Here is a 26,470-nt window from a genome sequence, read left to right on the forward strand (position 1 = left end):
TCCATGTGTTTTCTCGATAGAACGATTATTTCAATTCCGATTATTTCGTGAAAAGATCCGTTGTCTTTTTCTATCATTTTGTAGACGAAACCAACGAACTGTGTCTTACGTAAAAAAGGAAGAGTCTGATGACGCTAATAACCGCACGGTTTTCAGGATAAAAATCTTTCGAAAATGAAAGTTGCTCGAACTTATGGTACATGCAATTCACAGAGATTTGTAGTATTTCGTGTTTTCCACAAATAAAGAGAAAGATATAGAGAGGCAAATAAAATATTTCATTGCAATTTTTAAACGTAAATTGCATGATTTCTCGTTTCCATTCGTTTATCCTAGAGAACGAGGATACTGTTTGTATTTTTTTAAGGTTGATAGAGAAGAAGTTTACGGGATTCTTGAGCAAGATGACAACTACGACGGTCACGCTCAAGAGTTTCTAAGATGCTGTGATTTAAAGGTTACACAAGCATTGCACGAGACTTCGATGCTTACAACAACTTTGGCAGACAACTTTCACTGTCATTTTAGTACATTCTAATAATTTCCGTAGATCTTTTTTAAGAACGGAATAATACGATCGTAAGAATGTCACCTATTTTTTGTAGGATAAAAGACAAAAGGAAGAGTCAAATTCGATTGTTAAAAGTTTTTGGTATACTAAAGCCTTAACTTAACTGTTTCGTTAATTCATTTTTATATTTTTATTATCTATCGTAGAAAGTAATTAATATATACACCATATCAACCAAACCCGTTAATCAAATGAGAAATGATTTAAAAAATATTGACAGATATTTTTTTGTTTGTTCGGTTTTTAATTATAGTTTCAAACGTAAAGTTTGTACGTGATGGCCGAAAAAGTTACAAGAAGTCAAAAGTGAAACTAGGACAAGCCAGTCTATATTCGAGAGAATCGCTCTTTAAACTTGGACTGGACTGAACTAACAATATTACACTTTTGCTAATTATAGTTGATTCATTCAAAATTTCTGATTCAACGAAGTCAATAATAATAATGTTGACACGGTTAAATTGACACGCGAAATTATTGTTTTTTTAATTAAAATTACATAATAAGTAAAAAAGAAAAAGGAAAGCGAATGAAATCATAGAATAAAAAAACGATGATAAAGAATCACGATTTTTATCAAGAATTCTTATCGAAACTGTACTTTCGACACGGCACGATGTCGATCGTTATCTGATAGAAGCTGTGACGATATAAAAGTCGTATACTCCGTATATTATTTATAACACAATGTCACAATCAATCGATAACGTCCCATTTCGGATTTACTATTGAACAGTGTTCAATAGTAAAATAAAAATTATTTATTGGCCTTTATATGGAAAAAGCTGATTGGCAGAATTTTATTTATTTAGATAGGTGTAAAATTGATACTAGTAAGAATAAAAACCACTTCATTTTCTTTTTTCTTTCTTTTCCTCACAAAAAATATTGACATACAAATATACGTATTGATATTTAAAAATTAAACTTTACACTCATTGACTATAAATTTTGTTCTTTTCTCTATCATATATCTATAAAAACATCAAGTTAACGCAGAAATAAAATTATTTATCACACTATTTACATAGACAAATAATTAATGGTATATGTATTCTAAATAGTCGATATGTTAAATACTCATATATACGTATATCGAAATGAATATAATGTATCTACGTGTCCTCTCACGGTCGAACATCATGAATAATTTAGACTCAAATAAAGAACAGAAATAAAAGAAGATGTGCATTCGCATGATCGTCTTTGGGAATAGCATAAACTTAGAACTTAGAAATCAAAGAAACAAACGTTCACTCCCACTTGACGATCGAAGACTCGCATAATGTCACGATACTGGCCGGAACGGTGTATATTTTTAGTAACAACGTGCTAAATACCTCCTGTAAACGTTAACTCTTCGTCTTTCGTGCTTCTAAACAGAATTTCCATCTAACTGAATACGTAACACAATCAACGTCGTTGCGGTCTGTTTCGGGAACCTAACATGATCGTCGAACAAATACGAGCTTAGACTACGTTCAGGAGTTATTATCGGTACATTGTACGGCTCACTAAAGGAGAAACTGACATAAAGGATCAGACTCAGGATGACCATTAAAAAAAAAAAAAAATACTGAGATGTATCTTCGGAAATTTATTTCGATCAAAGGGTAACTTTTTTCTTATTATTTTTTTATGTCAGAAATAAAATTCATCTTCATATTCATGGTTACCTTGAAAGAAAAACAAAAAAGATCGCTCGTAGATCATAGATCAATTTGTTAAAAGCACCTATAAAATAGTATTGTTTTATTCTTGAGCTTTATACTTGAATTATCAAAACTTTCGTTCTCGATAAAAAATATGCAATTTTTTCTTTTTAAGCTTCTCGAAGCTTGATAAATGTTTCCCGTTAATGAATTAAAAAAATTTCATCGTATAATACGTAAATACTCGACGTATATCAGATACTCGCGAATGACGTACTTAACGAGGCATTAAAAACAAGGAAGAAATCATTTCATAAGATACTAATATATTAAATAACTAACAAACTAAATAACTAACAAACTAAAGAAACGTTTTAATTTCAAAGTCGAGGAAAATTCGCGGGAATAGACTTAATGGCGTTTATATCATAATCAGACATCATAATGGCATCATCAATGTCTCAAAGAAGACGAAGAAGAAAACGGATGAACATCGAATACAATGTCTATATAATTGATTTCCCTCTCGACCTTGTTATTTCTCTCTCTCTCTCTCTCTCTCTCTCTCTCTCTCCTCTCTCTTTCTGCCTGTCTGTCTCGTGACCGAGAGAAGGAGAGAGAGAGAGAGAGAGAGAGAGAGAGAGAGAGAGAGAGACCAACGTATATGCACAATACGTACGACGCAATTGTCTCTTTGTCTCTCGGTATTCATTCGTGCGAAATTTAAACGCATTTTCCTTCAAGCAAAAAAGAAAGAGATAGATATAGATGGAGAGGCCGTCCGCTTCGCAGCTGATAAGCTCGTAAATCGCGATTACGTAATATACTCGGAAAGCGAGACACGAGTAACATACGACAAGATACAATGTGTAAAAGAGAGATACTAATACATTAAGAGAGATAGATAGATAGATAGAGAGAGAGAGAGAGAGAGAGAGAGAGAGACAGACAGAGAAAAAGAGAGACATAGACATAACGTAGAGGAACGGAGCCACGCTCACCGATCGCTGCGCAAACTGTTAAAGCGCACACGCTTCCTCCCGTCGAGAATATCGAACGATGCCTTTCTCTCTTCTGCTGTTTCTCAACCCTTCTTCGCTCTATCCCTCTTTCACTACTCTTTCTTTTCTACTCTACGTACCTATTCGCAATGTCTTTTATTTTTCTTCTTGTTTTTTCAAGCTTTACAAAAAAAAAAAAAATTGTACGATCTGTAATCCCTTATCAAAGGATTAAGAAAAAGAGAAAGAGAAAGGACAATCGAGATCGATCGAGCGTTAAGAGAGCAAAAGATTTCCTTGTTTCTTGCCGATCGAGCGTAACGTTTGAATCTCTCTCTCTCTCTCTCTCTCTCTCTCTCTCTCTCTATCTATCTATCTATCTATCTATCTATCTATCTCTCTCTTTCCTTCAATTGCAGCTTCACATCGTGCAATCTAAAATCAGATGCTTGGCCGGGAAAAAATCGATCAGAACCAATCGAAAAATAACTTTGTCACGATATTTCCCTCTTCTCCTCGTTCATCTCCTGTTCGTATTCACGAGAATCAGTGCATGTTGTAATATTCGTACGTACAATATCTCTTTAAATGTATGTATATGTGTACGTACATGTATTTGTATGTGTGTGTGTGTGTGCGAGCGATCATGCAAAAAGAAAGAGTGCTCCTCTAACTGTAAAAGAGCTCACGTTCACCGTCCCTCATATATAGTCTACAATCTAAGGTCGACCGTCTCTCCGATCCCTGTTAAAGCGACTCCGATCACAAATTAGAATTTAACCAGCTATTCCTATCTATTATATCGTATATATATCGTTTCTTGGAAGAATTGATTATGAGGACAGAAGCTATGTTTTAATATTTAAAAATATTTAAGAAATGTGTCAAAGTAACGTCGACGACAATTCTCAATATGACATTCTATCGTCTAGTATAACCTAATAGACATCTAACAACTGTTACCTTAAACTTATTTACAGTTATATTTTCTTTACATCATTCTAACATTTGCTTTTTCTAAACCAAAAAATCTATACTGTAATTATTAAGGTCATCGATGTGTTCAAACAACTCGAAATACACGGAAGAGTTACGGACAGATGAGGTAACTTTGGAAATTAGGTCAAGGACCAAGCAGAAGGAAGAAGAACAAGAAGAACTCGCTCGACTTGTCCCTGGACCATTTTATTTTTAGTACACACATTCCTGCTCTACTCACTGCTATGTCTTCCTCTTCGGTTGCCCTTCGATCCTCAAATCTTCACCCCCTCCTCCTCTTTTTCCTAACCTTCTTCTTCTTCTTCTTCCTCACTGACCGCACGATAGGAACGCATCAGTAACGTCTTCAAAAGTGCGATATATTTTACTCGAAAGATACAGAAAGAAAGAGAGAAAGATAGCGATTAGCTTTTCATGTGATCACGAAGTGCACAAAATTGTTACGACAACGACAATAAGGAGGAGGAACTAACGTCTGACGCGTGAACACAAACGCGCAGTTCGCGGTCCACCGTTGAACTGGCTCCTTTGTTTGGTAAACAGAAACAGCTGAGCCGTGCTAGCGTCGGTAGAGGTGGCGGTGCTGCTGATGGTGGCGGTTGGTCAGAGTAGAGTTTCCCTGTGGAGGTGGAGTTGTCAGTGGAGGTGGTAATGTCGACAGTCGATGCCAGGCAGGTCTCTTAGGACTCGAGAAGCATTATCGAGCGCATGGCGCCGACGCTCTAGCTTCATGTCCAAGAGTCTTTATTTCTCTCTCTTTCGCTCTTGCATCACCAGCAATCGACTTTAGCAGTAGCGTATCTACCCAACCCTTTTTACTCTGATATACGAGCTAGTCTGGACTAAATTAAAATCTTATTTTTATTGGGATACAATCTGAGAAATTATCTGACTTTCATTTCGTCGAGTTGTTTAATTTTTTTTTATCTCATAGACAGACTCTTATCTTATAGAATTTAGGTATAATAGTACGTAGACGTTAAATAAATGGAATATCACTAGCACTAGTAATATTTATGAATGAAATCTACATAACATATCATAAAGTAGAATTGAAAAATTGATATTCAAATATATAGGTATATCGTAGGTAACACTTGTTTACTAAATGTAGTAGCTATGTACTATCAGGGAAACGGAAACGTGCTTCCTTTTCGTAACAATAAAGATCGACTATCGGATTGTACGTTGTATGACGTAACGAAGTTTATGTATTCTCAGGTAAACTACCAAAAGTCATTGCCAATCGATCGACCAAAAATATATAATATGAATGTTACTTACGAGAGGTTTCATGAAGCAGGAAGTTAGTTTTTGGAAGGTCGAGATTAAATTAGCGTGATACTTGATGTATGGAGTTGAGTATATGTTCGGAGGACCGGTTTAGTCATTATTTCTTACTACGAGAGATTTACATATCTATTAAATAAAAAAAATTGCGTAAAGTTCTAGATTCAAATAATAACAAACGATTAGCGTTGGTATGGAAATTATTTTTTTCTTCTATCTCTCGTGAGATGATTTGAGGCAAAGCACGTTAGAACTCACTATGCAGCTCTATAGTTATGTACTAATACATGATATATATATATATATATATATATATATATATATCATGTATTAGCAACGAATATAATAGAGACTCGTAGAGTAAACTAAATAATTCGACTTGACGAATAAGAGACAGTTTATGCGGAAGGAGAAAAGAAAGGAATCATTTCGTCTCTATCGCTTAAACAATGTTATATTATTTATCGATACATAGAATTTATCAATGATACAATTGGCTAACAGTATTGCACTCGCTCTATATTTTTTTTTCCCCATTTTATATCTCTGTTTATTTCCCTTTGTGGTTTTTGTTTTCTCCGAAGTCGCTTCATTGGGATTTATGATACACGACGAAATATATTTCGTTTTCCCTTTCTTCTTTGGTACGTGCGTATCTTCTTTTTCTTCTTTCTTTTTCTTCTTTATAACTTGATTGGATTATAGCTGCGTTTAGAATACAATTAAATCATACATACATATACATATATAATATAGTCATACATTAAGGTTTTCATACGTAACAGTTATATATATATATATATATATATATATATATATATATACATATATATAATTATTTATATAAGTTACAGATCAGCGACTAGATAGATACAGTTCTGTCTCTCTTTTATTCCGGACGATTAGAATTCTTCGATCGACAAGTTTTGGTTCTCTCTCGTCGTCCATCATTTTTAATAGATCTTACCACCTTTAAAAGCACTTTCAAATATTCGCACGTATTTTTATGAGCGTTGCCGCATGACGATGCCACACTAAATGAGTTCTTTTCAAAATGAACTTCAACTTCGATGTCGTCATCCTCCTTCGTGTTCGTCGTCGGCCTTGATTTATCCAATGCGAAAAAGTATATGCGTAGAACTTTTCATTGCTTGCTCTTTCTTACTACTATTCTCTTTTCTTTTTTTTTCCTTTGTCTTTTTTTTGTGTTTTTTCTTTTTTATTCATTTCTTTCTTGAAATTTCTTATTAAACGCGAAAAGATGTAGATAAGTACTAATCACGATGTTCGACTTGAAACTATGCATTCATATAGCTCTAAGATCTAAATAATTTGAAAATCGTTACTCGTCATACGAATCGACGAACGATCGATCTTCGACATTGCAATGAGGTCATTGCTATTTCTTTATATTAAGTATGTACTTTCATATCGCGATAGGTATGTTTAGCGCTTATAGACGTAACATAGTCGTCGTCGTTGTTGTCAACGTAAACGTAAAAACGGGCTTTAAGACAAACGAATAGAAATAAAAATCCATTTTCATTTCGGGAAAGTATATCCTTCTTAAAATTTTATTTTACGATAATACTTTGTGTTTGCTTTATCGAAAGAATTTGAAAAAAAGAAAGTTCGAAGTTCATTGCATTCAAAATTCAAATTAATTTCTTTCGATTCCGATTATATTTTAATATTCTTTTTCTTCCAATGAAGTAACTCTATTATTTCGTCTAATATCGATACTGAAATTATTTTTGTACGATAAAGAAGATAGACATTTATCTTTGTGTTTTTACGAATCTTCCCTTCTAATTCGTCATAGAAAATAGATTTTACAAAACAATTATGACGCTTGGTTTAACGTGCTCTCTTATATTTAATTTCTTTATGACGATTGAATTAACATCATCATTATCATTAACATCATTATCATTGTCATTCTCATACTTAATATCTACTATTTTTAAGACTCGCATGCAAATAAATTACATCTCCTTTCTTTAGGAGAATAGGGAAGGATTAATTGAAGTGTTCACATGACATTTTTAGAAGCTAAGACGACGGAGGTGGCGATCAAACATCACTTTGCTTTATATCCGTGTTTCTTGATTGAAATTAAATTATAAAAAGAAAATATAAAAAAAAAAAATAATATAAGAATGTCTCGAAATGATTCGATTAACTATGAGGACTGTCTTTAAATATTTGTAAATTTTTTTCTGTTGAGAAATTCTGGATTACGATTTAAAAACAATACATTGATGAGGAAAAAGAGTATATTCTAAACAGAATTTAATGTCTTCGTCAGATTGTCCACTACCTCCTCGTATCTAAACTTAAAATCTACGTTTATCAATTTTTTACTTTCTCTTTCTCACTATCACTCTCTCTCTCTCTCTCTCGCTCTCTCTCTCTCTCGCTCTCTCTCTCTCTCTCTCTCTCTCTCTCTCTCTCTCTCTTTGTGAAAATTATCATGGACACGCAAATATTACGCGTATATACTAATAAACATTCCCGCTAACATAAGAGCTATACATGCATCGTATAATTGTTTTAATTATTTTTTTTGTTCCTTTAGAACGTCATTCTGGATCGCACTAAAGTGCAATTACGCGTATTTGAGATCACGAGCTGGAAATAACATATCTTGGTGCAAGGTTCCACAATAGAAACTCGCCCAAAATCCGTTTAAGGTACCAACACAAACAGACCTTCACACTATTGATTGAAAAGCTTTGTTCGTTTTTTAGTTTCAAAGACGTCAAAACGCTTTATAATTATCACGTTATGCTTTTTTAATTCTTTCGGAAAGCTTATCTTCAAATTTTTATCGTATTCGCATTGACAGATACCGGTTCGTTGTCTTTTCTATAAATAAATACAAATTACAATTAAAACTAATGTAAGAGTAAACGCAAGTTCTCAAGGAGAACTCATTGCAAATAGGTACATTCGAAGAGAAAACAAAGAAATGTAATACTAATAACGATCAGAGCAATGACGATTAAATTATTATTATGTCTATTTATCTACGATTTAATTGGCATATTCATTTGGAAACACATTACATTTAATTTAATCTTATAGTATAACTTATCGATAAACTTATCTCTGGCGAATTGACACTTTTCATCTTCAGTGTCTTCCTTACAAACTAGGGACTAGAGTGTACTCTTCCTTGTCTTCCACTGAGGGAAGAAAATGCGTAAATAAAAAAGTTGATAAAATAACTGAAACTTATATGACTAGTTTAAGTACTGATAATCTTATATACCTATTAAAGTTACGTTTGATATTGTTACACTTGTCGAATCTTCTTACATCTTCGCAAATCTCGTAGATCGTATTATTTTTGAACATTCTATTTAATTTAATTTTTTTTTTTTTATGTCTAGCTCTTTTTCGAAATTCTGGCAATTCTTGCCAATCGTAATAACGTTTAACGTAAAGGAACTATAACGAGATAACGGAAGCTTATGCTCTTGTATCTTTAAGTTTAAACTTACTCCTATTATCTGCCTTTAAGAGTTATTCACGTATTTAAATATTTATTATATAATTTATATATATATATATATATATTTGTTCATATTGCTAATATATTGTAATATTATATCCCTATCACTGCAAATTTTTTCACATAGACATTTTTTTCACTCATAGATTTGCGATGCACCATTAAATAGTCAATACCTTTTGCGATTATTACGATTCTATGCTTTTTATTTTTAACTTACGAATATTATAATTATATATGCGTCATGTCGAGATCCAATGTTAAAATTCAAGTTGGATACGTTTCTCACGATTGGCGTATTTAATGGCAATTAAAGTCTTCATTAACTCTCGTTATCTTATTAGTCACGCAATCATCTTCTTTCTAATGAACACGACGAATGGAAAAATAATTTTTAAGAATCATCTAGGATGATTTCAGCTAAGACTTACGATACTAATATATTTCGTTTCATTTTAAAAACGAGTAAAAAGAATTTTTGATAATTGTAATTATTCGTAGGAACTGAATTGTTTTTATTCTAGTTCTTTTTATCTTTCATTGATTCATTATTTTATGGAACGATGTAAGTTTTAAATATTATCTGAAATCGAAAATATTTTCTGATAAATTTCTTCCGGTACCCATGAGAATCGTAATCAAATTAGATCTTTTCGTTCGATCTCTACATGCAACAAATTCGATGAATGATTATCAATTTTTGCAATCTACTAAATATAAGCGACTAGAGACTAGATAACAATCATTTTTTATACTAATTGCAAGCTAGAATAAGATACGCGAACGATCACAAATATTACATAACGAGCCTTATATCTTTTTACTCGATAAATATTTCTCTCTGATCGTTATCACGATGTAGCGATGTATAAAACATAATGATAATATAACAAAAAAAAATAAACATTAAAGAATTATACATGTATACATATATCTAAATCGAAATATTCTATTCAGATTATTTGACAAGACAATGACTAGCGCATTTTATATTTTCGTCTTTTAATAAATATATTGAAATAATCTCAATAGACAATTAAAATTAAATTATAAATGCTGATTTTAAATCTATTTATAGTTTGGGATGATTAGAACTTGTATTTGTTTCTGAATTTAAGTAATATTCGCTAGAATTTTATTTTCTGTATTACCGTTTCCATATCATTAATAGAATTTTGTTTCTAATTAGTTTCTAATTTGTTTCTAATTAGAATGAATTATTATAATTATTAACAACAATTAGAAATTTTTACCAAATGCTCTCCATTTTTTTTTTTATAATTCTTTTAATATCGTTCAGTCTTTGAAACATGAAGCGATTATCAAAGCCTTCCACCGCAAGTGTTCTACGACTTAGCAAGCTAAGCTGAACAGAACAGCAGTATTGTCGTCTCTTAAATTAATTTTTTTCATATTTATTAGTTCATTATGTACTACGTTGTGCGTGTAAATAGATGCAAGGCGTTTCGTGAGCTAAAACAGGATACAGAAATAATGAATTTTAACGAACGGACAATATATATTCGGGTTTTCTTTTTCAAAACACAAAAGGAATGTTTTAACGCTTACGGTTGCTCGAAATATGTGTTAATTTGCTCGTCGTTATACTCTTTCCTGTTATTTCGTAGCCGTGTCGTTATTCATCGGATATTTTCATCGGAACTGATATTATATTATCTCCCATGCGAATAGTAGGTATAATATTTAACTTACGAAACAGCCTGTACCGATTTACACGTCCTTCTCTTTTCTTATACAGGCAAATTTGCAATAAGTACAATAGCGAAGTTAGTATTCGATTTAACTCGAGCGACTAGAGACAGTGAGTAACGCTTCGTCGATCAGTTATAGAATACTTCATCAGTTATTTCATAGACATACGATATCGTTAATATAGTACTATCATACACTCGAGAAGAACGATCATCTCGTGCGACCTCGAAGAATTCACACCTAGAAACTTACTCCGAAGAATCGGAATCGGATTCAGCCGGGGTATCCGAAACTTCACCGTGAGTTTCTGGCGTTGTTTCAGGAATTTTCTTTGTTAGCGTAGCTGTCACATACGCTCCTGGTCCCTCGCCTTGTGTATGTTCGATACCAATTCTAAACAAAGAACAGAAAAATTTATTTCGAACTATCTATAATTCTTGTTTGATTTTTTTTTTTTGTGAAAGCAGTCATCATTTATGACTTCGATCTCTCTTCGAAAAAAAAGAAAGAAAAAAGAAAAGCAAAGAGAGAGAGAGAGAGAGAGAGAGAGAGAGAGAGAGAAAGAGAGAGAGAAATCGTTCTACCTGTACTCGTGCCGCGATAAATTACGAACGTATTTTTCTGGCGGAGCGTCACTATCGTTATTTTGAAGGCTGACGCTCCTCGCTGTAGTGTGCGAAACTTGAGTAGCCGGCATGGTAAATTCGACGTAACAGTACTCAGCAAGATTTTCCGGGATTTGGTCATAGGAAGTTAGAGCCATGCGACAAACCAATTGGTGCGTTGTGTACGCACCTTAAAGAATGTAAAAAAAAAATAATTATTATGAGGAAAAAAATAAATTATGAAATTTGTTAATCATCGTTACTTTACCTTGTCCTTCTTTAGGCAATCTAGGCATTCTCCATACAATAGCACGATGCTGATGTTCATATTTGGCTTGTCCAGACGTAACTTCCATCAGTTGAGGTTCTAACGTATCTACAGCTCCCAAAAATCTTTCGATCCCTTTGATCTTACCGGTTCTTCTATGCGCTGATTTTACCGAACCATATCTAAAATGTTTCTCTACCCTAAATAGATAGATCCAACATTCTGGAATTGGGAAACGCACCATCACGTCCTCGCAAGGAATTTGCCCGAGTTTTCTAGAGGCAAATCCTGGTACCAATATGTCTGCTCTTAATTCCACCTAATGATTAATATGTTTATTAATTTCTTTTTTGAAAAAAGAGCAAATGATATTTTAAATAATATCTTAAATTGATGAATCAATTAGTAAATATTTACATAAACGATTTTAAAGCCTAGCGTGCATTAATTAGTAATAACGTTTACTTTACCTTGTTACCAGTAACGCACATTACTGCTTTTAATTGAAGCGGTAATTCTCTATTTTTAGGTGGTCTTACTCGAAATCTCATTAATTCGATATAACATGCATCAGGAGGTTTAAACCTTTAAATATCGATTAGTATAAAGATTAGTTATATTAAATATGCGCAAAATGTATAGAAAAACCTTTAGAATTATTAATTTTAGTTAATTGCGATAAGAAATATAACGTATACATTAAAATCATATGTACTTTATGATCCTCGACTTCTCGTACTCGTCTTGTTGGACACAAGCATGAAATTCAACGTTTTCCAAACGGATCCATTCTTCAGTAACAACAGGAATAATATCATGTCTTCCAACTACTTCTTTACCCTGACGCCACATGTCGTTTATTCCCAGCTCAACATCGGGCATACCTAATCATTATTGCAGGTCAGATAGATGATATACATATAAGGCTAAAAGAACGGTTTAAAATGTAGATTACCGGATAAGAAACCCAAGAAGAAAAGACGAACACGAGCTATTTGTTTATCTACGTAACCCTCGGCACTTTGCTCGACGTATAATTCATCAACCACTGTTATTTGAACTTCTTCCATCTTATAATTAAGTGCTCTATCTCTGTGAGCCGATAGCCTGAAAAGAGCCTCTTCAATAGCGCAAGAAAATGTTTTCATGTCCTCATAATTTTGTGATCCGAGTTTGAACAATTGAGATATCTGAAGATTATAATCAATAACTAGTTATAGTTATTATATTTTAGTACGATAATATCATCAAATGTCGATGATTTATTTACCTGAGCCGCGTGTTCGACGGGAAGACCTAACTTTTTCAAATCGCTACCAAACTCTTTAACACCCTGATAATCACCTTGAATTGCATAAGCAGCGAACTGACTGAGTTTATTTGTTAATCGTTCGGTTTTAGTAACCTGTCCAGGTCGTACTCCAGGTCGTTCCTTGTAAAAAATATATTGCAACTTCACCGTAAATATTTTTCCAAATTGATCGAATTGTTGAGCTCCGATATCCGAAACAGAATAACAGGCCAAAAGAGGTAACTCTTGGAATGGATCTTTATCATCTTTGCTATTAAACAACTGAAGAACCGGATTATCACCCTGATAAACTAGTTTCACGAATATCTTCTTCCAGAACCGTTGTCCAGTGATCTTCTTTTTGTTCGGTTGACGTAACTGCATTTCCCAGCCGTCACCTGTGTACGTAACTCGTGGAAAATCTTCCAAAGGTTGACTCACATCCTCGTCAAACAACGGAGTCGGTGGTGTTTCCTAATAAAATAATTTGTTGAACATTACAAATGTCTTTAGAAATTTTTAATATAAAAATTATAAGTATAATTGTTGTAAAATTAATAAATAAAACCTACTTGGGAATCTGTTCTTGTTATTTCAGGTTGAGCTGTCTCTGTAGGAACCACAGCTTCTTGGGCAAATCCTCCTGTTTTATCGAAGGGATTAAACCGTGACGATGAATCAGTGTACGCAGAATTCTGTGGACTCTTCGGTGGTGGCGCTAAAACTGGTACTGGTCCAACTTCAGACTGAGTAAGTTGATCTCCTTCTTTTGGTCTAAAAATAAAGATTAAATAATGAGTCAAGCTAGAAAACATACAAACAAAAAATAGATAATTACATCAAATGTTAACTTACTTTATGAAGACACTGAAGTCAGGACCTTCGTCCGAGTCGCCAGAATCTGCTCGTTTCACTTTAGTTTCCGGTTGTGGTGGTGCTGTCATGCTTAAGAAGGAATCAAAACCGTCATTTTCTTCGAATCCAGTAACTCCAGTATCTCCACCGCCTGATGAGTCTCCCCATACTAGATTAACATATTGTAATTTTTGATTATTTATATTTTAATGGTATTAACGAATAAAAATATAATTAAATCATACCGTCACTGGACGTATCCATTGCTGTAGGTCCAGTATTACCAAAAGCATCCAAGAATGGATCTGCACTCGTTTCTGGCTCAGCTGCTTTATCGAACTTCGATGCGAAAGCATCGAATGCATCACCAGTATTTTCAATGGCTTTAGTGGTAGCAGCGAAATTATCCAATTGCGTATCAGTTCCAGGATATTCTGCAGCTGGTATCGGACTGGTTGAGATCAATCCACTCACTTCTTTAGTGGGTTCATTAAAATCGCCTAGGAGATCGGAAGAGAAAACATTTTGTTGGGTATCTGTCATTGAAAATATGGGTTGGGTGATCTGCTGCGTTGTTGATAATGATGTGGCTGATGTTTCCGTCACTCCATATTGTATTGTACTTGCGTTGTCAGATATGGAGAAGAAGGGAGACTCGACTGTAGTGGAAATTTGTTCGGTCGTTGCCGTAGAAAATAATTCAGCAGTCGTTACTGAGGTTAGTTGATCTGTAGAAACCGATGTTTCCGTTGAAAAATCTAGATCAACGGCTGCTTGTTTTTCTGTTTCTTGAATAGGGAAAGCCATTGTGGAAGACACCGATGCTCTCTTTTCCATGCTGACTGAAGCAGCTTCTGGATAGAAAGAACTAAAAGCACCTTCCGCTGGGGCAGTCGATTCAATTTCCTGATCAGTTATGCTAACGAATGGGTTCTCTTGAGCAGTACTCGTCACTGCTACATCAGTGATCAAATTCGTAGTATCTATTGAAAAGGTTGCCGTGGACGTTGTGTCTGTGTTTGGAGCATCAAATAAATCTAAAATGTCTTGACTACTTTTCGGCGGTTCTGCGGCTTCATTATCGTAAGGTATCAAATCCGGTACATTTCCATCAACATCTAGGAAATCGGCAAAACTATGTTCCGGTGTTGGAGAAGGTGAATGCATCAGAGTTGGACTTGGAGTTCTTGTAGCTTGTAGGCGATCCAGAAGATGATTAGATGTAGCATCCATTGCGCCTGTAACCGATAAGATAAGGTCTTTTGTGTTTTTCGGTGGTGCAGGTGGTTGTGGTCTGGGCGGTGGAGGTCTTGATGGCGGTGGTTTCCCATTCTTAGCTTGTACAGGTGCTGCTTGTGTAGGTTGACTAATCTTTTCTTCTTCTTCTTTTGTGCTCTCTGATAAATTAAATATATTTTCTTCGCAAAAGGATGCAAAAGGATTCGTTGATTCTACATTCACCGGTGGTTGATAAGATTGATCACTAGTGATATTTAAAAATGGATTTTCTCCAGGTTCCGAAGTTGTCGTATCTGTGAAGGATTCTAGGAAAGGATTCAATTCTTGTTGACCGTGAACCGAATTATCCGGCTCGGACGTGTAATCGTCCATTAGGAAAGGATTTCCACCTTTTGAATCCATTTTAATTAAATTTATAAAATAACAAGTGAAAATATTAATCAGGTTTAAACTGATCAATTAGCGTCCGGATGACCCGGATTATTAATATGTTATCTTCAAGGTTATTGCATCAGTTCAGATTCAAGGATCTTCAGCTCTGTTTTTCCTGGTCCAATTGTAGCAAAGCTTGTATCAAATGGATCTATATCGTCCCCTAAAGCGATGTTTTTGGATTGAAGGGGCGTCAATACTTTTGCACCTGGATCTTGGTCGTCCGAGCATAGAAAATCTTTCGATTCTGGCACTTCGCCGGCTCTTGGATTAAAATCTTCTGCATCCGATACTGACGGTGCAACAATTGAACTTAAAATGATAGGATTCGGACGTACTTGTTCGGTTATTTGCTCCAGTTCGCTTTCTAAAACTTTTAGTTCTGCCTTTCCAGGTAAAATATTGGTGGCGATGGAAGTGTCGAAAGGATCCACGTAAGAAATTTCTTCTTCTTCTTCAATAGTTTTCGTCTCTACTCGTGGCGTGAGAGGCTTCGCATCGACTTCTACTTCGGCATCGAGCAAACTTTCGCGTCTAGTGATTTTCTGTTTTTCTGAATTCGCTTCAATTATTTCTTTTAATGGATTAGGTACCTGAGCAAATTCTAAATTGGTAGGCCTCAAAGAAGTAGCGGTGAAATCGCTTTTCCTTCTGGACGTTTCACTTTGAGATCTGGTATCAATTTCGTGATCACTGACACTGTGAGATAACTTTGGTTCTTGTTCCAACAATTCCGACTCGATGAGTTTGAGTTCCGTTTTTCCAGGAGTGACTTTAGCTACAAAACTGGTGTCAAAGGGATCGACATCAATTGCCTCGTCTTCAGCTGGTAAAGCCTCGTCAATCGATTTTTGCGTATAATATGGTGTTAGAGGTTTCGAGGGTAACGATTTCTCTTCGTCTGTAGTTGCTAGAAGATCAGGTCGATTTGAAGGTGTTGGTAATTCAAAAGCAACACTTTTTGTAATTGGTAGTTCGATCACTTCTGGTCTCGAAGCTTTTCGTCCACGATTATTCGATACGTTATTAACAATCTGTTCTTCTTGTTCTTCTGTTTCGAAGTTGACCTTAAATTCAGGCTTGACAGGAAAAACTGGTGGAGTTGGCCTTATAGGAGGTTTCACTACAGGAGTCGCTGGTGGTGTTTCTTTTCTAGGATCAAAATCGTCGTCGTCTTCGAGAACACTATCAGTCTTTGCCTGTTCACCGAGAAGTTCTCTTTCAAGAAATTTCAATTCTGTTTTGCCTGGTGGTATTTCCCTTATCGCTGATGTATCGAAAGGATCAACATACGTGATCTCTTCAACTGGTGCGATGGGTGGATCGATTAAACTCAAATCACTCGTCGAACTACTTAACAAATCCTTGTTAGTTACATTACTACTTTCCTCAGTTTTGGGTAAGCCTGTTTCGTAGTCTCTATTTAAGCCAGCTGGATCAGTGAGCGATATAGAAACCGTAGAAACTGGTAAATCTTCTAATTCTTTCTCAATGAATTTGAGTTCTGTTTTGCCAGGTAATATATTATCGGCGAAAGTAGTGTCAAAAGGATCCTCTTCGTCGACAAATGTTGCTGCTTCGAAGCTAGCCTCGATGATCTCACTTTGGAAATCCTTAGCTTCTGGTTCCTTTTCACCAAATGGATCTTCGGCTTCCTCGAGACGGATCGGATTATCGACGGGTTCGTTTAAATCAAATTCAGCATCATCCAAATCAGGGATCTCCTCTAAAATCGTCTTTTCCTTAAGCAACTCGAATTCTGTGATGTCAATGGATTCTTTAGTTTCGGTTGAGATTACTTCAGTTTCTTGCGTGTTTACAGGCGTGACAGGTTTCGGTAATACCGGAGGTAACTTCGTTAGATCAATTGGTATATCCGGTAGATCGGAATCGTCATCTAAAAGTGATTTCTCAACTTCGATTGGCTCAGCAACACCTTCAGGAATAATTCCACCTTCGACCTCGTCAAAATCGTCCAGCAGTAAATCCTGTTGTACGACTGATTTCTTTTTACTTTTAGGCGGTAATTTACATGTACTCACATGATCGATCCTACCGGAGAGAATTTCAACAGCATTACCAAGACTGACTAATTTGTTGCCTTTACTGTCAACTGTTTTGAGTACTTTCTCAGCGTTAGTAGTATCGAAGGGATCGTCGTCTAAATCTTCTTTTACAGGACTATCAGGTATATAGGCTAATTGAACGTCGATATTTTGAAGGACGTCAACGTAGGTTGTATCGAAGATATCCTCGTCTGCTGAATCCTCTTGTTCATCCTCGTCATCCGGAATCTCGACAAAACCGTTTTCACTGACAAGCGGCTTTGCGCTTGTCTTGCCAAGTTCACCTTCGACTGCACCAATCTCACCAGGCTCTTTCTCAACGAGATTTCCTTCCTCGTCGAAACCAATCCACTTCTTCGAAGAGGATTTCTTCTTTTTCTCTTTTTTCTGTTCCTCTTCTTCTGTCTTCCTCTCGTCTAACGCTGGCTTCCGTTGGAAAAACGAAACCGATTTGATACGATCGAGATCACCTTGAGTCTTTTTTAACAACGAATCGACACCCGCTGTCAAAGCCTCAAATTTTCGCCACTCGTCGGAGCCAGCATTGCCGGCCGCAGCCGGTTCACCAGATTCCTCGGCTTTCTGCTCGGCCCGCTCCGCTCGCTCCGCACGTTCACGCCGGTAACGCTCGAGTTCTTCCGGATCGAACTCTTCCTCCTCACCCTTCTTACTTTTCTTCGACTTTTTCTTCTTTTTCAATCCCTTGGCTAGCTTGTGCATTCTCTAAGACCTACCGTTTTGCAGGAGAGCCTTCTGCAATCAATCGAAAAATTTTCCTATTTTTTTTTTCTTTTTTTTTTCTTTTTCATACAAAAAAAAGCTTTAAGGTAAAAGATAAAATCGTTTGTTAATAAATTCATTAGTAATTATACAAGGTCACGCTCACAATAGTTCATTATTTACTATTATTTTCTCAGAATCATAAACAATATTGTAAAACGATAAAAGAACGATATGTTTCTGGATTATGTGTTTAGTTGTAAGATAATCAAAAATGATTTGAAAAAGTAAGATAATCGAGAAAATTATCGGAGAGTTATTGAATCGCCAACGATAGAACGAGTCGATCGATAGCCGTACCTCTCGGAAGCTTACTTATTTCGTTTCCAAGCGCCCAGTTAGCGACAATAAAATAAGACGAAAGAAACTGAAGAAGAAAGAAAAAATAAAAATTTTTCAACCTACGAACGTACTCCCATGAACGACTGGAAGATTTCAACTGATCTCGAAACGAAAATACGAGACACGATCTCATTCTCTGTTGATATTATTTAATAAGATTATCCTTACAGACCAGATGGATTTAAATTTTAATAACAACCATGTACACGTCGAATCTCATTATCGAACAGATACAACATGTTTCTTTTAAAATAACGAAGTAAATTCTTGTTCGAGCATTCACAAGCCAATTTTAAAAGTTCATCATAAACAAATTTTTTCGATAGCTACCATTAAAATGATCATTTATTTTATCTCGAGACGTGATTTATCTCAATATCACTATGCCGAAACAACAAAATTTTATCGTAAGCATAACCAATATTTCTATTTAGTCAGCACTTGAAAGATACTTTAAATAAAATTATGATCATTCCATCTGATTTCCGTATTCGATCGTACGTGTCAAATTTGTTAAACGAAGAAAAGCAATTAGTAGATCGACTTCATTATAACGAGTGGATTAACTTATTGGAAGATGAAAATATGTTCGAGATAACGTGTTCGATATTATATGGTGAAGTTAAAATTTGTTTTATGTGCCAACAAACCCTTCTTTACGAGCACAAGCACCGACACGGGTCACAGAGTCGCTTCGCACGATAGCGCACATTCAGTTAAGTCCTACGGACACTTATACGAAGACACATACACACGTAAACGAACATTGTAAGTCCACGTGCCTTGAAAAAGCTGAATCGATAGACGAAAGAAGAATAAGGGCATCGTGACTTCTCCATAGCAATAACGAGATCCTTAAATGTTACGAATTTAAAATTTCCTTTTATTTATTTCAATTAGATGTATATAATAAATTATCAGGTAACACTTTCTAACACAAAATTCAAATTAGATACTCATGATCCCGGATATTTCCAATAAACTTTTCAATCCATCGTGTTTATTCGTAACCTACGAAATAAATATAATAATTTTCTAATCGCGTGTGTCACGTTACAAGACGAATCGAGAGTATCGATCACGTGTATTCGTTGCATTATAGACAAAAGACGATTCCCAAGCTGGCCTAGCTCGGTTACCTTTGCACCCTTCTCAATCAAAATCTTACCATCGATTCACTTTTCATACTTACTTACTCGATTGAATACTCGTTACAACGACGAAACTAATTATTAGTACTATTTGTCTGACGTAAATAATTACGCAATAATTTTCCTGAATTTCCTTCGTATTTTACAATTGAGAAAAATAAGATCCATTATATTCATCTTTCTTAATACTGAAAATAAATATTACCTAAAATCTTTTATATTGAATTAAAACGATTCGTATGGTTGTCTATACCATTGATTACAACTGCGCATTGATTTGTGTCGAACTTAGAACACTAAATAAATTAATTAATTGTAACGATTAACCCATATATTTTACTTACGCATTGAATGATGTAAATTTATAAATTATACCGATACACTGAATTTTCATTTCGTATTTATAAAGAGAATCATCAAATTCTATTTTTCTTGTTATCCAATTATACAAGTTACAATATACAAATGAAAACGACGAAATTTAAATGGAGGACGATTATAAATTAAGAATGCCGCCGAATTCCGTTGTCTTTTGGTAAACATTCATGAGTATGAATCATCTCGGCGAAAGATATATGTGAATGAGGGCAGGAAGAATGAGGGAAAAAAAGGAACCGACAAAATCGACTTCGTCTTATATTTAGACGTAGTCTTTACTTATATAGAACGATCGAATATCTTTTCTACATGATGTAACTGAGAAGAAAAACATGAATTTTTACAATCAAATGATAAGCGAACGAAATTAAAATAGTAAAATGATAATGAATTCAAGATACGATGATTATCAATTTAATGGCGATAGTTGCTATGTCAATTATACCCATCATTTTCTAATACATTCATTATCATAAAATCGACTCAAAATTCGTACATGGAACAATTAAAAACTAAGGAAGCCTAATTCCTACCTTCGAGTTTTGTAGTATAGCTAACAAGGAAAGAGCTTGGTTCGCAACACATAATTGACGGAAAGTGGAAGCTCTCAGCGAGTTGATACAATTAACATGCTGCATGACACACGGTGGATGCCTCGACGTCAGCGGTTGCTGAGACGGCGATCAATCCACTGGCTCGAGCCTGGAACGTGTTTCATGGTTCCATCAAGAAAGACTAGCTAATTAGATGGAAAAAGAAGTCTAGAAGATCTCATAGTATATACATAGCCACATATACGCATACGTAAGCAAAGACATACGATGGTTGATACTTACGAGTTGCTTCTCATCAGCCACATCGATAGGGTGCACATTTTTTTCGCGTCATTTCGCAATAAACTCTCCTTTGATATTGACGTTAATGAGAAAAATAATATGGAGTTATTGCACTCGATATTGAATCGGAAGCAAAAGGAGCCGAGATCAGATAGAAAATGTATGTGAAAGAGAAAGAGAGAGATAAATAGATAGATAGATAGATAGATAGAGAAAGAGAGAGAGAGAGAGAGAGAGAGAGAAAGAAAGAGAAAGAAAAAGAGAGATACAGAGAGAAAGAAGTGATCGAACAGAGATGAGACAAACGATGATGACACTTCAACCACCAAGAAGCTCTTTTCTTGTTCTGGAAAAAGATTCGATCGGGTAACGAAATGCAAGGAAGTTCGTACCGAAAGCGAAGGCGACTCACCTCGTACTCTCCTGCGGGCTGAGCTATTTCCAGCATCGATCCGTTTTGCGGAGAAGAAACATGCGCGTACAGGGATACTACGCGCATGTCGTGCGCGTGCCTAACGCCGCTATGATCGCGTCAGTCGACTCACCATTACCCTCGTCCACCCCTTTCGATATCTACTACATTTTCCTTGTTTTAACCCTTGTGATGGGGAGAAAGACAAGAAGATCGAACGAGAGAGAGAGAGAGAGAGAGAGAGAGAGAGAGAGAGAATCATGTACTTTGACAAGTACACTCATATCTTCTGAATTAGAAGGATACTTGAAAACTAAGATCAGATTAAAGGTTCGAGGTTGGATATGAAATTTATAGATCGTATAATAATTCAAGTCTTCGATATTTTCTTTCTTCTTATTATTTTCCTTTTTTGTTGATTAAGGATATTGTTTAGATATCAAGAGTTCTTTCTTTTTCGTATAGAAACCGATGATAAAATATTCCACACAAGCCGTCAAAGATTTTAACGTTCTAGGGATAATATCTGGCAAACATTGAACATTTTCCCTGAGGCTATGCCAAGTTTCGATTGAAGTGAGTTAAATGAACTCACGAAAGTATCAGGGGATGTTATTATTATCTCGGGAAATGCATTAGAAAATGCAAATTGTTTATTTTGTTTTTAGATTAGAAAGAGACTTCGTGGATAATATAATGAAGTTTGTTTTTAATTGGTTTAAATTTTGCAGATGCAATCTTTACATTGATTTATGCATCCATGGTAAAAAAGTGTGAATCATAGTAAGTCATTGTGGTTAAGATTTTTGCCATGATATGGCGCTGTACGTGCAAAATCCATTCATATCGACAATGTATCATTGGATGGTATAATATTATATTTCTCAAAAAGCTATATATGAAATTCTAGTGTAAACCATCGATACATAATTGGTCTGGTAAAAGATATCTACCAATCATGAGATTTCAGTAACAGTGACTTTTAACAATGAGATTTCATCCATTAATCTAGATCTGTGAATGGAAATAGGAAGAACGTGAGTTATTAACATAGAACATAATATACAGTACATAATATGTTCGAATATGTATGGAATCCATATCGATTTTATTTTATTTTATTTCGAATAAATACCAAGACCCTCTCTTTCCACATTCAAATACTTTACATACGTACGTGCCTTTAAGGTACAAAGGCGTATTCCATATTGCTCATTGAGAGCGGGTATTTCAATGTTTTCAATATCATCGTCCATCGTCGCTTCGAATAAAACAGTTTAGATGTATTTAGTAAAGATGTACAAAATATATAAAACCACGATCTGTTTTCAAATAAGAAAACTAATTTTGATCTCTCTAAATCAAGGTTTACCGTATTGCAATCTTTTTTTTTTTATTTTTTTACATTTTTCAATATCCTAAAAGAAAACTACTACGCTCTGGAATACCGTTTTATCGCAATTTTTAAGAATTGTATTTGGAGCAACGTTACAAATGATGCAAGCGAGGATGCCGTCTTTCTTTTGTTTGTATCGTAATCTTTCCTCATTCTCTCTTCCTTCTTAGCCTCATCCTTCCTTCGCCTACTTTTTCTTCCATTCTCTCTTGAGATTCTTAGAAGCATTGTGCCGGTGACTAATGCGTGGTGCTTTCTTTGTCACGTTGAACGTTAGCACGGTACTGTTTTACGCTTATGATTACTGCACACGTCACGATTTTGCCTTTATTCTTATCTTTCCCGTTAGCCATCGTTTTTTCCTTAAATCTCACAATTTTTCGAGCTAAGGAAGAAAGGACACGATCGTTAGTTTTCTATTATCTCTCATTCCATACCTAATACTTTATATCGAATCATAAATTAGAAACGATTTTGATATAGTTAAGAAAGTAGTGAGAGATATTATGATCAGGCAACTAATCGAAGGATTCACCTTCTTCCCGCGCAAGACAAACGCAAGCGGAGTTAGGGTAGTGACTAACTCCGTATAACATCCCCCATATTGATCACACTCAGCATCTCTCTCATTCTCTCCTCCGTCGATATCTCCTTCCACGTTAGAGAAAACGCCTGCGTCTGCGTAACCTATATACGTTCTTGTATGATTTTCAGCAACAACGCCATCATCATCACCATGATCATGATCATCATCATCAACATTACTATCATTGTAACCGAAATCTTGTGGCTTATCTCACAAGTATCGTTCTTTTTCCTAGGAACACCTCATTCGTTTATGGTAAAATATATATATACACAGTGTAACTATGGTGTACCAAATGGAAACAGATTATTCATTCCCTAGTTCGAGCTAGGAATGTTCGAACATCGGCATCGTTCCAGATGAATAACCTCATTCCCATGATCCACATACATATGATGAAAGGAGATACAAAGGATTAAAGATAGGAAGAAAATAAGGAGTCGTCGAAAAGAGTTTCGATGGGAAGGCAACAACTTGCCAGTTTCAAAATGATGTCGCTAAGCTTGAAATGTTCGCCAGTGTGTTCCTTGTGTTCACAGGTGGATGAGAATCGTAAAAGTCTGCCAACGTCATAGTCTTGGGGGTGGTTCGAATAAAACGAAGGTGGCGCTGAACGAATGTGCCAGCTTAAAATTTGAAGGCAGGCGTCGATCTCTTTGGTAAGACGCCGTTGGCGTCGCGAACGGACGACGGCGGCGCTGCCGCCGTCACCACCACCATCGTCATCGTTATCAGCCAGCAGCACCACCAGAGAAGCTGGATACTATCAGACATAGAGCAGTGTCGGCACCGCTGCGCCTGCTTTACGTGGTTATCGCGCACGATTTCGCGCACGATGTCGACGTACTCGAAGGACTTCGCGTAAGGGTAGAATGCGGAAGAAGATAATTTCCGCTTGCGAGTGCGTGTCTTGGTGAATAAAAAAGTGACGATCCTTTGCTAAGAGTAGTAGTCAAATTAAAAAATTTCATATGTACAGAGAGAAGTGCTAACGGAAGAAGAAAGCGAATATTCTCCGTAATCACCGAAAGGATTCTGGACGAGAATCCTTCTCGTTTTTTTTTTTTTTTTGAAAAAGAACAATTCGTGCGAAACAAACAAAAGAAAGAAAATTTTAAACACAGAGTTTTTTCTCTTTAAAGACGAGAAACTTCTTATATTTGGATGTGTAATGAGTTTGAAGTACATCTTATCAATGTAATTTTCTCGCTTGCTTCATCTCGTCCTAATAAGAAGAAATGATGAACGCGAGAAGGCGATAAGAAGAAAAGCACAAATTTGTGCTGGTGTTTTTCAGACGGACAGATGCAACGAATACGAGAGAAGACGAGATGGCCGAGGCGGCACCGAGAACGACGTTATCGTCCTTCCTCGAATCAACGAACCATCCTCGTGATCCTTCGACTAGATCGTGAACTCCCGCGACTTTTTCCTATTCAAATATTTCGAGAGAAAGATATTATCGTAAGGATGTAGGCAGGCTCGAGTTCAGGCCCTGTCGTGGCCGAGTTTCCTTACGCGATTGTTTCTATATATATGTATATGTATGTATATATATATATACATATATATATATATATTTTACTATAATGTAAGTATATACACGTTCCGAACATACGAAAAAAGGATCATAAGGTCGGAAAGTGGAAAGATCGTCGAGCGTGTCAAAGCCGCTCCCACAAAAATCTCTCGAGAATATAGGCACGATCCTTCTACTCGATCGTCCTACTTTTTTCTCTCCCTCTCCCTCTTCTCAAAGCATCCGTGCATTTCGGTGCATCCCAGTGCATCTCAGTATCCCAGTGCCCGTTAGATTGTCGAAGGAGAATAAAAAGAAGAGTGGTTAGCGTTCGTAAAAGAAGTGGCCGGTCTCGACGTTTAATAAGCGGGAAAAAAGGGAGGAAAGCAAAGAGGGAGGTCTCCCGATCAACGAGATATAAAAATGCGTGCGAAAATAATAAAAGGCACTACACGTGACAACGTCATTCTTCTTGATGACGGTATGATAACCCGAAGCCGATGACACGATCGTCGGAGTGCCGTGATAAGTGTTAGTGGCTTAACGTGTATGTCGTACAGCGTATACGTAGGATGTTGTTCCTGGAAGTTGTCCAATAGTCCACGAGGAGAAAGATAGCAACAGCGAAAATGGTGGATCTAGAGGGGTACATCATTATGTTGGCGAATAAGAACGGGGAGATGAAGTTATATGGTATGTAAATTGTTCGTGATCAGATTTGTGTATTTTCAAGAGCGTGGAAGGATGGAAGAGAAGGGGAAGGATATTCATTGCTCGTTAAACGTTTGAATATTTATCACAGTTAAACGCTGATGGATCGTCGTACTAATATTATGATTTTGTCGTATCAAAGCCTATGCGAAATCCACGTACATACATACGTACATGTATATATATATATATGTATATACGTAATCATCGATGAATGTCAACAGATTCGTTACGATCGAGTATAACGTCCGATAAAAAATGACTATCCTTGGCTGTTAATAGAAAAATAAACGGTCCGAAGGACTTCTTTTTCCAAATAGTCGAGTTAAAGATAACCTTGGGATCCATTTGTAAGCATCACTTAACGGAGATAAAATTGTAACACGATAAATATTGTAAGGTGTCGCTAAAGAAGGGATCTCGTTTATTTTTGGTCTCTTTTATTTCTAATTAGTATCGCATATTACTACTCCTTTTCTCTCTAATCATTATGTGATAAAGTCGAAATTGATTTAAAGATTTTATAGATTTATCGTCTTACGTAATGTTACGTTCATTCGTTTTTTAATAAAAATTCTACTTTCTCATTATCTAATAACGCTAATCGCTTCATGTTTTATACTCAATGACAATAACGATGACGACTTGTACCTTGCGTTCTACGTTGTTGCTTGATTTATCGCGTGCTTCGTAATGGTATAACTATAACTAACGTAAACACAGACGTCAATGGATCATTCTGACGATACGTCTCGATCCGACAGGTTCTCGTGCGGATAACGCGGACAGTTTGGAATTCGACGATGAAATTCTCCAAGTGAACGGCCGTACTCTGCAAAATGCAACCTACGCGGAAGTCA

General features: G+C 35.7%; 2 protein-coding genes across 2 annotated transcripts in view; both read right to left on the bottom strand.

Moving 5' to 3' along the window:
• LOC124422049 (tubulin-specific chaperone cofactor E-like protein) overlaps window positions 1-4,851 on the bottom strand; it is a 15,191-nt gene extending 10,340 nt beyond the window's left edge. Inside the window, exon 1 of the mRNA XM_046957948.1 lies at window positions 4,444-4,851. The gene's annotated coding sequence lies outside the window, so the exon portion shown is untranslated. The remainder of the gene's footprint in view (window positions 1-4,443) is intronic.
• A 1,098-nt stretch (window positions 4,852-5,949) lies between these two features.
• On the bottom strand, window positions 5,950-21,584 carry LOC124422228. The gene is made up of 13 exons (XM_046958382.1): window positions 20,987-21,584; window positions 20,684-20,852; window positions 15,512-18,252; window positions 14,008-15,461; window positions 13,763-13,931; window positions 13,480-13,681; window positions 12,887-13,381; window positions 12,572-12,806; window positions 12,332-12,500; window positions 12,087-12,201; window positions 11,617-11,935; window positions 11,328-11,538; window positions 5,950-11,136 (listed from the first exon to the last, which is right to left on the bottom strand). The coding sequence occupies exons 3-13, from the start codon at window positions 18,217-18,219 to the stop codon at window positions 10,992-10,994; spliced, it is 6,222 nt and encodes a 2,073-aa protein (XP_046814338.1). The 5' UTR covers window positions 18,220-18,252; window positions 20,684-20,852; window positions 20,987-21,584; the 3' UTR covers window positions 5,950-10,991.
• Between the last annotated feature and the right edge of the window lie 4,886 nt (window positions 21,585-26,470).

This window comes from Vespa crabro, chromosome 2 (genome assembly GCF_910589235.1).
Source record: "Vespa crabro chromosome 2, iyVesCrab1.2, whole genome shotgun sequence".
In the NCBI taxonomy this organism is placed as follows: domain Eukaryota; kingdom Metazoa; phylum Arthropoda; class Insecta; order Hymenoptera; family Vespidae; genus Vespa; species Vespa crabro.

What these genes read in the sequence shown, in the direction of transcription:
- LOC124422228 (XM_046958382.1), bottom strand. Translation starts at nt 18,219, where the DNA reads ATGCACAAGCTAGCCAAGGGATTGAAAAAGAAGAAAAAGTCGAAGAAA. An exon ending in CCGTCGAACACGCGGCTCAG is followed by an intron (nt 12,807 to 12,886) that starts GTAAATAAATCA and finishes TATAATCTTCAG; the next exon opens with ATATCTCAATTGTTCAAACT. An exon ending in CTTCTTGGGTTTCTTATCCG is followed by an intron (nt 12,501 to 12,571) that starts GTAATCTACATT and finishes AATAATGATTAG; the next exon opens with GTATGCCCGATGTTGAGCTG.